The sequence below is a fragment of the Cynocephalus volans genome, chromosome 18 (assembly GCF_027409185.1).
Source record: "Cynocephalus volans isolate mCynVol1 chromosome 18, mCynVol1.pri, whole genome shotgun sequence".
Taxonomy (NCBI): domain Eukaryota; kingdom Metazoa; phylum Chordata; class Mammalia; order Dermoptera; family Cynocephalidae; genus Cynocephalus; species Cynocephalus volans.
Window position 1 is genome coordinate 17,540,225 of NC_084477.1, and position 13,555 is coordinate 17,553,779.

A 13,555-nucleotide genomic window follows, 5' to 3' on the forward strand; every position below is an offset into this window, starting at 1 on the left:
GAGGTCCCCCAACACCTGTCCCCTGCCTGTGCACCCACTTACACGCAGGTGCACAGCCCCAGGGGTGACCTTGCTTTCTCTCAAGCTCAGCCTGTCACCCTCACTTTGCCCCCCCCACTCCCCGGTCACCCCTCTCCTTGCTTTGGGCTCCCTGGCTTCAAGCTTCACCTTCCAAGCACAGCTGTGTTTGACAAGAAGGTGGAGCTGGGGAGGGCCACCCCACCCATGGTCCTGCGGCCACCCGGCATTTGCTGCTGAGACATGCGCCACTGTGTAAATGCCGAGCAGAAATGCAAACATGCCCAAGCCACGGGGGCCTCTGGAGGGAGACCAGATACTCTTATGACCACCCTGCTGCCCCCGTCCTCTAGCAGAGACCCTGCACCTTCCCTGCAAGAAGCAGCTCGGTGCCCACCCCAGCCCATTAGCTCTGGATTTTGCAGAAGTATATGAAATTTAATGCAAAGCCCCTGGCCCCTCTGAATAGGAGACAGATGGGATGTGTTTCCGGGAGTGAAGACCAGACCAGGGGGACCATCCGAGTTGCAGACCAAGGAAAAAGCACAACAGATTCTGAAAGTGGCCCAAGGGCAGGACAGCCACACAGTAGACTTGAGTTAAGATGAATAAAACGATTGTGCAGCCCAGGAGGAGACAGTGGGATGTGGAAGGGACAGGAGGGCCGGGTTGGCAGGGCCACTTTGCAGGGGGGCGTGAGGCAGGGCACAGTGGCAGGGCCTGTGCATCAAGGTCACACCCAGCATTTGGGGCAATACTGGCAGGAGATCGAGTGAAAATGACATCACTCGGCATCAGGGAAATGCAAATCAAAACCCCGTTGAGATATCATCTCACCCCAGGTAGACCGGCCATTACAGGACAGAGACTAACAGACGCTGACGAGGATGTGGAGAAAAGGGACCCTCCTGCACTGCTGGTGGGACTGTGAGTTAGTGCAGCCACTGTGGAAAACAGTGTGGCGGTTCCTCAAACAACTACAGATAGAGCTGCCACACGATCCAGCTATCCCACTGCTGGGTTTATACCCAAAGGAATGGAAATCATCATGTCGAAGGGACACCTGCACCCCCATATTCATCAAAGATCTATTTCCAATAGCCAAGATATGGAACCAACCTAAATGTCCATCATCAGATGAGTGGATAAGGAAACTGTGGTATATCTACACAACGGAATACTACTCTGCCATGAAAAGGAATGAAATTCTGCCATTTGCAGCAACATGGATGAACTTAGAGAAAAATCCAAGTGAAATAAGCCAGGCACAGAAGAGAAATACCACATGCTCTCACTCGTAAGTGGAAGTTAAAAAATAAATAAAAGGAAGAAAAATACAACAATCACAGCAATTCACTGAACTTTCAAAAGGAGAGAACGGAACCGAGGCCGCCAGTGGTGGGAAAGGGGGATGGAGGGGCAGCGAGAAATTGGTAAAGGGCCACAAAAAAGGGTGACACTGCGTGATGATAAGTATTGCATAATGTAAAAAAAAAAAAAAATGAAAAAAGAGATAGTGGGAAGACACCAGGGTCCCCAAATCACTCTGTGAGGTGCAGAGGCTCCTTCCACCACCGCTGACCTGCTTTGGGCTGTTGACCTGTGATGTAAGTAAGAAATAAAACTACTGTGTTTTGCCACTGGTGTTGGGGTGGGGGGTAAGGTACAGATGACACCTCTCAGAACTGAGATCTGAGACTTCAGGTCCCTGGCAGGCCTCGTTCCAGGGGGGGAGCCTCTGAGGTGGAAGCAAAGACGCCCCCACCCTGGCCTGAGCCTCGAGCTTTTATCTTGGAGAATTCCAACTCTGGCAAAGACTAGTTGAGGGACGCTTTAAACCAGGTAATGTCAGTGCAGACAAGGTTGGGGCTGTCTTAGCAGGGGGACGGCTGGGTTGCAATGACAGCAGTAGAATGACACTGCAGAATGCCTATGGTTCACATGCCAGCAATGGTGATCATGACAGTAGCTGCTGTGAATGGAAAACCTTCTGTGTCCCGGACATTGACCTACACTGGTCATTCCTGGTCCCATTTTGCAGGTAGGGGGACTGAGAACATTGACCTCCATCTGTCATCACTGGTCCGTTTTGCAGGTGGGGAGACTGAGGAAGTGAAGTGAGGTGGCCACAGGCTTGAGACCAGTCAGTGGCAGGGCGGGACCATGCTCAGGGTCTCACCTTGGCTGCAGTGTCCTCTGCACTGCCCTCTTGCCCACAGAGTGGCGCCCAGGCCGGTGCCCACCCAGTGGGAGTGGAGCAGGCAGACACCGGGTCAGAGGTGGAGCCCTGCCTAACCCACATGGCAAATATTGACCAGGTCCCAGGCACTGGCTGCTGCCTTTGGGGACCTGGACTGGCAGACCGTGGGGTAGGGTGGCACTGACCTGGCTCTCCTGCAAGAGTGTGGGTGTGTGTTCTGGAGGGCATACCCCTGCTCCAGCTGCTGGTGGCCCCCATCACACCTTTGCTGGGGACTTGCAGAGCCAAACTCCCGTCCTCACGGAGCACCCAGCTCTAGAGCAGAAGCCACAGGGCACCGTGCACACACAGTCTCAGAGCCACCAAGCACAGGGGGGAACACTGTGGCACATGCTCTGAGTCTGGTGGCCTCGTCCTCGGGATAAAGCTTTGACTCCCCACCTGCTGGCAAGACCATCTGACTCCAGGTCCCTGGCCTTGGTGGGAGTCAGTGAGCTCAGAGCAGGCCAGGGGTGCGGCCAGGCACCCGGGACACCCCCAGAGCACCTCAGGCCTACGCATCACCCCTGTCTTCAAACTGCAAAGGGCTCAGCAGCAGACTCCATCGGTTTGAGTGTAGCCGCCCCCAGCCCCTGTTCCTGTGCCCTCCCTGGTCCCCAGGAGCTTGCTCCCCCCTCCACCCCTTCTCGTGCACTCACCCCTGGGCGCTTCCACACGAAGGGGACCTGGGGCCTCTGGCTGTAGAACAGGGACGCAGTGTTGGCGGGGAAGTCCACGTCCTCAAACAGGATGCCCTTCTGCAGGCAGCCCTGCCTCAGTTGCTCGAAGCTCTGGCCCGAGGAGTGGGTGGCCCGGGCGTCCTTGGGCACCGGGTGCGCCTGGGGCCCTGGGGGCCGGTACAGGTACGGCATGGCCGGCTCCTGGGGCCGGCACGGGTCAGAGACGGGTGGGAAAGAAAGTGGACGCACGAGTTGTGGGAGCTGCTCAGGGGCTGAGTGGCCGTCACTGCACCTGCTCCCGGCACCTCCCTGTTAGACGGAGGGGGACACGCCCTGATGACAAACGTGGGACAGCCCTCTGCGCTCAGCGCCCCTGAAGACCCGGGACAGCTCTGGGCCACTCCGGGTGAGGCAGCACCTCAGCTCAGTGCACTGGGGGGGACCTGTGGGGCGAGGGGACAGCTTTGTGCAGCAACAGTGAGGCCACACTGGTGCAGGAGGTGGCTGCGGGGACAGTGCACTGAGTGGTCTTGGGTCACGTCTTCTGAATCAGAGAATGGCAGAGTCCTATGGCTCTGTGGGGCCTGGCGAGTCACAGTGGTGCATTTCCCATGAGCGTGGCGTGCACAGCTCACGTGGGGGCCATCACGCTGTGACCTAGAGCGGGGCTCAGCAGGGCTTTTCTGTAAAGGGCCGGAGAACAAGTATTTTCAGCCTTGCGGGCCATAGGTTGGGTTGCAAGGACTCCGCTTTGCCGTGGCAGTGCTGGGGAGCCACCGATGCTACGTGGACAAGCCGGTGTGGCTGAGTCCCAGTGAGACTTTCCTTACTACAGCGGTGGGATCAGGTTTCATCCAACCTGACCGTGATGCAGATGAACTTGCAGAGGACATCAGCTCCTCCTGCAGGGCACACGCTCCTCCCTTCTCCTGACGTCACATTTGCGTAGTCCTTGTCCTGGAAATCCACACACGTAGGATCTCACATCCGAGAGAAAGTGAAAGTCAGAGGATGGGGCAGTTTAGAGAGAGCATCGGCCGCCACGCGGGACCCCTGATGTCCTAAGCACTTACGGTGATTTCTGTGTGATTCTCTGACTGGTCAGAGTTGGGGTCTTGAGTCGGTGGGTGCGGTTAAAAGACTGTGACACGAATTCCATACAGCCTCATGCTTCCCAGGAATGGTCACCCGCCCAACACACTCTGTCCAGAGGGTCCTGCACGTCGTTTTACAGGGAAGGGGTAGACATCAGAGTTGGAGACACTCGGGTTTAACTCTGCTATACACTGAACATTTGTGTCCCTCCCCACATCTGTCTGTTGAAACCCTAAACCCCAAGGAGATGGTCTTAGGAGGTGGGGCCTTTGGGAGATGATTGGATCAGGAGGGATGAGCTTATGGGTGGGATTCGTGCCCTTATGAAAGAAGCCCCAGAGGCTCCTCACCGCGTCCCCCGTGTGAGGACACAGCGAGAAGGTGTCATCTATGAACCAGAAAGCAGGTCCCACCAGACACTGACTCTGCCACGCTTTGATCTCAGACTTGCAGCCTCTGGAACTGTGAGGAATAAATGTGTGTTGTTCGTAAGCCGCCCAGGCTGGAGTGTTTGGTTACAGACAAAGTCGCAGCTTTGCCTGGGGTGACCTTGGGCGCGTCACCTGTGCAGTCTGCACCTGGGTTCTCCTGGAACTACAGTCAGGGCTGTCCATGGGGTGCGGGACAGAGGTGTCAGGTGGCTTCCTGCCTTCGGGCTCCAGTGAATAAACATGGTGGTAACAGCAGGAATGCAGACTTGGAAGAAAAGTCCAACACTTGGGATATGTTGAGAGTAAAGAGCCCTCCTGTGTGCGGGAGGGAGTGTGAATCAGTGTAACCCCTTTGGAAGGCAGTTTGTTAACATCTAGGAAAAGGACGGATGCATGTGCTCTCCGATCCATCCGAGCCGCTCCTGATAACCCATCCTGCAGGTACACCTGCACCCCGAAGGGTGAACGGTGCACCTGTCTATTTATTTCATTGCAGTATTGTTCACTTTAGGAAAAAGCTGGAAAACACTATGGGGGGATGGTCAGAAAGTTAGGACACAGCTAATCACAAAGCGGTAGAACAGGACGCGGACAGCGTCCTGCTGAGTGCAAAGGTCTCCAGGGCCTGCCGTTGAGTCAGAAAGTCACGGTGCGGGGCAGCTGTGGACGCTGCCGTCTGTGGGGCGAGGGAAAGGGACGATTACTCACATCTGCGTAAGAGACTCGGAAGCTAGCAAGGTGCTGCTAACAACGGTTCTCTCCTCTGGGGTGGACTGAGCAGATGGGGTGCAGGCGTGTTGGGGAGACATGTCTGCACGCCTTCTATACTTTTCAGTGTTAGCCCTATAGACTTAACAGGCTGAATTTCTCTTTAAGTTTGAGGTGCCCATGAAAGGGTCAGAGGGTGAGGCCAGGTGGGCAGACAGCAGGCCCAAGTCCCTGTGGCTGGGGATCCCGATGCTGTGCCCAGAAGCCTCTCAGCCCCCGCCACTGCCACACAGCCCCTCACCCCAGGTTGTGCCCTGGGGACGTCGGCAGTGGGTGAGCAGCAGCGGCGTCGGCAGCAGCGCCAGCAGGAGGGGTGGTCTCAGAATCCGCACCCTGCGTCCCATGCATGCAGAAATGTAGTTCTGTCTTTCCTAGAGCCTTCCTCAGCATGGCCCTTGAGCCCTCCCTCCTTGTGCCATCCCGTTGCAGGGAGTTACTCCAGTGCAATGAGTTTTCAGTCAGTCCTAAGTATTACTGGTGGTCTGCGTGCCCTCCACCGGTCACACTGTCCTGCAGAGCCCAGCAAGGCCATGTCTGCAACAGCCTACTCTGTGCCCTGGACCAGACCAGAGGCCCTCGGTCCCAGCCTGTTGGGGGCCTGGGCCCTCCTTTCCCTTGTCTTAGCCCCAGGGACTTTCTGAGCGGGGACGGACTCTCAGATGCCTGGTGATTTGCTTTATGATTTACTCTACAGTCACTCTCCCAAGCTTTGATCTTGAATTTTAAGAAAAATCTCATTTTGTGGCTTCTGAGAAATCCTTCGTGCTCTCTCGAAAGCCCAGCCTTGTAAAGCTGCACGATGACGTCTTTGTTCTAGGGGGCCTCTGCCTCCCACCCCCCAGGGCTCCTGCGTGCTAGCACCCCATTTCCTGGAAGGTGAGTGATCCATGCGCCTCCACCCACCTTCCCATGGTTGCTGGTGTCCTGACACCAGGCAAGTCTCGTTTCCTTCCCCCGGGACCTGTCCTTCCCAGAGCACCCCTGTCCACCCTCGTCCCAGTGGACACACAGCTGTGAACACAGCGTCTCCTCTGTGGGCTGAGTCTGCACGGTGCTGCCCGGCCTCGGGCCTCAGCCATTTGACTCCAGGAAGGTCCCAGTTAGGCACAGGCTCATGGATGACCTGGTGGCCCCCCTGGCCCCCCAGAACTGCTCATGCAGCCTGGAGCTCCCTCAGCCATGGGCTTTCTTTCTGCCTTGATTGCGGATTGTGGGACAATGTTTCCTCCAGATATGCTCCATGCCCCCTGCCTGTCCCTAAAGCCTAAGGCGACACTGTGGAAATTGCCCCCCATCCCTGAGAAGGGGTTTTGCTCCTTAAAAATTCAGTATTGAAGGACACTAAATGTCCTGTCTTCCTTCCGCTGACTCTGCAAGGTCTCTGTCTGGAGTGTGGCCTCAGCCCGAGATGACGTGACTTCCTCCCCATCTAGGGGCTACAAGTGACACTGTGCACAGACCTCAGGACCACCCGGACCCTGGGCCAGCAGAACAAGAATCCACGGTTTGGGCACAAAAATCCTAATTTAATTTTTAAAGACTATATTTTATCTCCTCTTGCTCTGAAGCCCCTTTCCCACCCAGTACTATGAATTTGCATTTCACTCTGTGTCTCTCTCTCAATCTCTCTTCCTGTCAACGAGCAGTCACTTCAAAGTTCAAACCCACTGTAAGGTCCTTTTTTTACCCACCCAGGTGGGCTTCCTTTCCCTCCCTCTTCTGTGTATCTGGTCGGGGGAATCTTACAGATCCAGGCATTGGGGTGGGGGTCTCTGGCCCTCTGGGGCCTCTGGGAACCCACCTCTTTCCCCACCGTATTTGCAGCCGAAGGGTCACAGCTAGGACAGCTTGTGTTTCATTTTCCTGTCGTGGACAATGCGTGTGGGTCCCCTGGGGGTCTGAGCGTGGCTCCAACATCTCTTCTGAGGTCACCCGGCTGCTGGACCTCGGAGACTCAGCCGTCTTCCCAGTGGGCCCAGCTTTGGCTTCCCAGCGCTGTGTCCCGGCCACGTCTCCCACCCTGTTGGGGCTGCACCCTGGTACACCAAGCGGCTCTAAATTCTCGGCCACCCACCCCCACGGTGGACATGGTCATTCCAGCAGGCTTCCTCTGCCTCGAGAGTGCCCGTTTTACAAGCCCCATTCCCAGGATGGATGCAGGGCTCCTTCCCACCATACAGGCTGGCCAGGCCCAGGCTGTGCCCAACAGATGCCCCCACATGAGATGGATTCACAGAGAAGTGAGAAAGAGGGGACCCAGGTGGGTGGCGTGTGTGCAGGTGTGGGGGGCGCGTGGAGTCGTCACGGTCTGAGGATCCACTCGTCAGCGTCCCGTGCGAGTGCCCCACAGTGTTGGGAGGAGCAAAGTCTGCGCGAGCCGCAGTGGCCCTGACTGTCGTCTCTCTAAAGTAGCTTCCTGGGGGTCGAGCATCGCTCCTGGCCTCCCTTGAAATTGTCACCTCTCTATAAACAGGTGAACTGGGGGACTTGCAGACCTCCGCCACCTGAACAACCCTGGTGCCATTTCTCTTTTACTTTTACTTTTATTTTTAATTGGCAAATAATTGTATACATGGATGGGCTACGATGTGAGGTTTTGATAGGAATTTACACTGTGGAATGAATAAACCAAGCCAACCGACATATCCATCACCTCACATACTTATTGTTTGTGGTGAGAACATTTAAAATCTACTCTTTTAGACAGAACTGAGGCCACCAGAGGTGGGAGGGGGAGGTGAAAGGGGTAAAGGAGGATTGATAAAGGGCCACGAATAATGCCTGCATTGTGCAATGCTGAATATACTGATTGCCCTGGTGTGAGCATCACATACTGCACGCACGTATTGATATTCAACGCGGTGCCCCACAGATGTGCACAATTGTGTTCCAATAAAAAATACATCAAAATTTTAAAAATTAAAACAACTACTCTTTTAGCTATTTTGAAATACATTTTGGAATGTACCCCGCTACTGTTAATACAGTCACCGTGCGTGCAGTAGGTCTCCAGGACTTTTCCTCCTGTCTAACTGAAACCTGCATCCTTTGAACATCTCCGCAGTCTCAGCCCCACCCCACCCCTCCTCTCTGCTTGCGTGACCTGGATCGTGTCGCACGTGAGCGCGATCATGGGCACTTGTGTCCCGGTCCTGGCTGCGCTCCCGAGGCCCATGCTGGCGTCCGGGAGTCTCCGCTGCTCTCCCCCCAGCCTCAACCACGAGGGGTGCGGGGTGCAGGCGGGCACAGAGTCACCATCCTGACCCATCGCAGCTGCCCCCAGAGCCATTTCCTGTTTGTCTTTGTGTCTGGTGGGAACTTTTCTTACCCCATACGTTCCCTTCTCTCCAACATTTTGGCTTAAAAGGATGCCTGATGAGCTCATTATGGCAGGTTTGGCTCCAGATACGTAAAGTATCAGTTTGGGAAGTTTAGAGAAAATTCTTTCTCTCTCACTAACGTCTGCCCCAGCAAAATGCAATGTCCTTACCTTCAAAGTGTCATCTCCCTATGGACCTAAAATCACTATTTCAAAACTCATGGTGAACCCTTGGTTGGTTTCTGTCCTTCTCAAGTGGATCGCAAGTGTGGCCACAAATTCTCCCCAGCACATCCAGTAACAGGGGAGTGTGTTTTCCTGGTTGGGACTTGTTGGGATCACCATGGTACTGCAGAAGTCATCGTGCGTGGGTCCCAGTGTGGCCCTCGAGGTGCCATTGGACTTCAGCTCTCGTCCTGAGAATGCTTCCAGCACCGAGCCCACAAGCCCTGGCCAGGGCTCTGCTGTGAGTCCCAGGCAGAGAGGCTCACGGCCTTCCCAAGCCACCCCAGCCCAGGCCAGGCCCCAGACACCTGAGCAAGCTCCAGTGGGCACCACGGACCACGGTTCAGGGCAGAAGGACAGGCCAGCTAACCCTGGCGCAACATGCCACCCACAGAGCGCTGAGAACAGCACAGGGCTGTGTAAAGTGGTTCCAGGTGGTGTGTCACATAGCAAAAGCTGACTGACACACCTCCCCCATGAAACAGCAAATATTCTGGAATTGATGGGAGAGAAATCATGAGACAGCTAGGAAAAATACCAGGTATAAAGATACTCGGGTTTTAGATTTAGTGTCTAAATACTATCCCTGTCACATACCATCTTCTAAACCAAGTCTGGTCTAAGCTCCCGGCCTCCAGGGCCGAGTCAAAGTGCACGTTGGTAGCTTTCAGAAGGGCTCTGCCCTGCTAGTGTTGTTTTTCCAAAGGCAGACCTTGGAGGGGTGGGACTTCCACTGTGGGGGACCCGTTGCTTTGGTGAGAAAGCAGAGAACCAGAGCTGGAGATGCTCCCGCCACCCCTGGGACCGACCCACCGGCTTTGTGAGGGTGCACATTGCCCTGACCCTAATTCCTACATTAGGTGTCCTGTCCCTGCCTCTAGTCCTCCCCCAGATCACCTGGAGGAAACATAGATTGGGTGGGCCTAGGAGACCCGCTCCTTCCTTCCTGGAGACACTGTGGGGTCTGTAGGATCTGTTCGTGCCAAACCCAAGCAGGGCCATCTCAAGCACCCTCTGACATGCCAGAGGGAATATCCCAGAATATCCAGGCAGAACTCTCCCGAATCCAGAGGGCTTCCTAATTACTCAACCTGTCCCAGGGTCCCGGGATCAGAGTCCAGCCTAGGTTTGAGGAGAGCCCTTAAGTTTACCCTAAAATGAAGCAAGACCTTTGGACCCTTCTCTTGTTTAGATCCCCACACCCAGGGTGATTGGAGTAAGGGGGCCTGGGGCTCCAGGAAGCCCTTCAGGAGGCGATTCTGAGACAAGTCACATGGCTACAGGCATGAACTATGCCAAGGGGAAGTGGCTCCGTGCATTGTCCGCCATGTGGGAGGATGGATGGTCACAGGTAGCCACTGCAGGCCACCTGCCTGTCTGCCCTCAAGGTGCCAATTCCAAGTGTTCCCATCCACCTAGGGTTTCATTTCCACCAGCCCAAACAGATGACTCTAGGAAGTCTGTTCTATGAGAAACCTACAGCTGAGATTCCCTGGTGGTCACTCACGACCCTGATCCTGCAGCTGAGATCCCCTGGTGGTCACTCATGACCCTGGTCCTGCGGGTAAGATCCCCTGGTGGTCACTCATGATCCTGATCCTGCAGCTGAGATCCCCTGGTGGTCACTCATGACCCTGATCCTGCAGCTGAGATCCCCTGGTGGTCACTCATGACCCTGATCCTGCAGCTGAGATCCCCTGGTGGTCACTCATGACCCTAATCCTGCAGCTGAGATCCCCTGGTGGTCACTCATGACCCTGATCCTGCAGCTGAGATCCCCTGGTGGTCACTCATGACCCTGATCCTGCTGAGGAGCGGATAAAGAAAATGTGGTCTGTCCCCACGGTGGAACGTTATTCAGTCATAAAAAGGCATGAAGTTCTAAAACATGCTACACAATGGAAGAGCCTTGAAAACGTGCAGTGAAAGAAGCCGGTCACCAAAGGCCACACGTTGCGTAACTGAATTCATGTGAAAGTCCAGAGGAGAGAAATCTACAGAGACATAAGGCGGACTGGGGGGTGCTTAGGGCTGGAGCGGGTGAGGTGGGAGGGTAGGGGTGACAGTTCACAGCTTTCTTTTTGAGATGGTAAAATGTCCTACAGTTGACCATGGTGATGGTGGCACAGCCCTGAGTATCCTGAAAAATCACTGAATTATACACTTTAAATAGGTGAATTGGATGGAAGGTGAATTATATGTGATAAATCTGTTCTTAAAAACAAGTGAGCTCTGTGCCTAATTCTGCCTCCTATAGTGTTTTGTAAAGTGCTAAAAATGTGATTTAGGTTTAAATGACAATACTAACAATAATAAGTGGTCTCTGGATATTATTCTTAGCTGGATATTATTCTATACCTGGTGCTGCGTGCTGTTGACCTCTGTATGTGCCAGTATGACCTCTCGTCGCCACCCGTGCAAATTAGGCAGAAAGGGTTTGGGGCACCCAGAAAATGGACCGGGAGGCTCTGAAGCGGGTGTGAACATGAGGGCAGGAGCGGGGTGTTCTTGCAGCAGGGTGGGAAAGGCACCGTGTTCATGCCCTGGGTGTTGCAAGAATGCTGAGAAACAAAAATGTTCAAAATAATTCTCATGATGGAGACCAAATGATCCACGGTCAATCAGGTTAAAAAAAACAACACTCAGGTTAAAAACAACAATGCCAAACTTTGCATTAAACACTTACATGTAAAGAAACAAATCTGTTTCACAAGCTTGGGAGCAAAAACTTATTCTGGGAGCAGAGTCTTTTTAGCAAACAACCTGTGTTTTGCCAACTGTACCAAGAGTTACAGCAAAGATGTGCAATCTCTTTGGATTCAGATATTATATTTCTCTGGGTTTTGACACTGTTTTCCAACCCCCCCTAAATGAAGGGTAGGACGATGTTCTTAATAGTGGAGTCAGGGTCCTGGGAAGAAATGGGCAGTATGAATGTATATGAGATAGCTATAAAGTACAGTAAAGGACACATAACTTGAATGGGGCAATTTGGGGCGAGTTAAATCAATGAACCATTTGCAAAGACATGGGCAGGAAAGCCACAGTAGATTGCAGGTCCCTGGGGAGCAGCAGGGCTCCCCCAGAAACTGCAGGTCTGACAGAAGGAAGGGAGAGAGAAATCCAGAATGGGGGTCCAGGGGGAGCTGACAGGGGAGAATGTTGTCACTTGAGGCCACTCTGAGGGGACGGGAATCAGGGAAGAGGAGGGTGGCGGGTGGGTCCAGAGGGACCACCCCTCAGCCAGCCCGGGCCTCCTTCAGGAAGAGAGCAGAGGCTACTTCAACTTTATGTAGCTCCCTATGGAGATTTTAAACAAGACCATGCATTGGGTTTTACAGTCATTCCGAAATAAAAATGTAAAAATATTAAAGATGACTTGGTGATGAGATATGGGTGACCCTTCTCGAGATAACTGGCACACATCAGAAGGTGAAACCAGGTTGCTAACCCACTCCAAGGAGAGGAATGTGGCACAGCACCGTGGCCGGCAGTCAGGGTGAGGGGACCTGTTAGGAAAATAGAATAGTTTGGTCAGGGCCCTTGCCTCAGGTCCGGTTGGGTGTGGTTCAGCACATCCTTTGTAAGCAAATTGTGTGTGTGTGTGTGTGTGTGTGTGTGTGTGTGTGTGTGTGTGTGTGTGTGTGTAGTTAGTGCACCTGAGAGCCAATGTATCTTTTTAGCTTTGTTGCTATTCTTGTGGAGTTTTAGTGAAGCAGGCGGGGGGGTATGCCTTGGGCATCCGCCCGGCACAGCCATGCTTTCCAACCCATGGCTCCGAGGACCTTTTGGCCAGTTACCTAGCTCATAGACCTGCGTGAGGGGTCTGGGGACCCAGCCTGGCATGTGACGGGTTTGTGACCCAGTCTGTGAATGGGCTTGAGGGGTCTGGGAGCTCCAGACCCAGCCCTAGCTTGGCAACTGGTCCAGTTGGTGCAGGATTTCCAGCAAGAGCCCGACAATTAGCGTGGTCATGTAGCTTTACAATTGGCGTCACGAACAAGATTAAGAGTGCTACAATTGGCGCTGTCGACAGGATTCCAGACATTAGCAGTAGCGCAGCAGGACCCCATCCTGGGGGACAAGGGGTGGAGGCCCGGGGAGGCGGGAGGCCCATCCCGCGCCGAGCACAGCCCTCCCCACGCAGCCCCCAGGGCTCTCTCGCTGTGGCCCGTCCTCCCCTCCTGGATGCTCTGGTCTTCCTCTAAGAGGATTGGCACAGCCTTTACATTTCCCATCTGAGGGTGTCATTCCTAACGCAAGTAGCTGAAAGTATTTTAGGGTTTCCCATCTTGGGGACGCACACGGTTTTGCCCTGTGCAATAGGGGTGAGATATACATACATGATATATAAAAATATACATGATACATATATATATATGCAAATTATGGTAAAATACCCATAACATAAAATTTGCCTTCATAACCATTTTTGCACAGTTCAGTGCCACTAAGTGCCTTCACCATGTTGTGCGAATACACCGCCACCCGTCTCCGGAACTCTCTCCTCCTCCCCAACTGAAAGCCTGTCCCCGTCAAGCGGTAACTTCCACACGTCCCCCCCTCACCCCTGACAGCCACTGTTCTCCCTCCTGTCTCTACTTTCCAAGTACTCTGGGTACCTCATATGACCAGAACCTACAGCGTTTGTCCTTTAGTGAGGCTTATGTCACTTAACGTAATGTCTTTGCTCTTCATCCGTGTTGGAGCGTGTGTCAGAGCTTCCTCCCTTTCTCAGGCTGAATAACATCCGTCACAGGTACACACCACGTCCTGTTTA

General features: G+C 53.9%; 1 protein-coding gene across 3 annotated transcripts in view; it reads right to left on the minus strand.

Moving 5' to 3' along the window:
- Positions 1-3,129, minus strand: part of CAPN9 (calpain 9) — a 37,095-nt gene extending 33,966 nt beyond the window's left edge. For all 3 annotated transcript variants that reach the window (XM_063082794.1, XM_063082793.1, XM_063082792.1), the window contains exon 1: positions 2,917-3,129. In XM_063082794.1, coding sequence (XP_062938864.1) covers positions 2,917-3,129 — 213 coding nt within the window. The remainder of the gene's footprint in view (positions 1-2,916) is intronic.
- Positions 3,130-13,555: the final 10,426 nt, after the last annotated feature.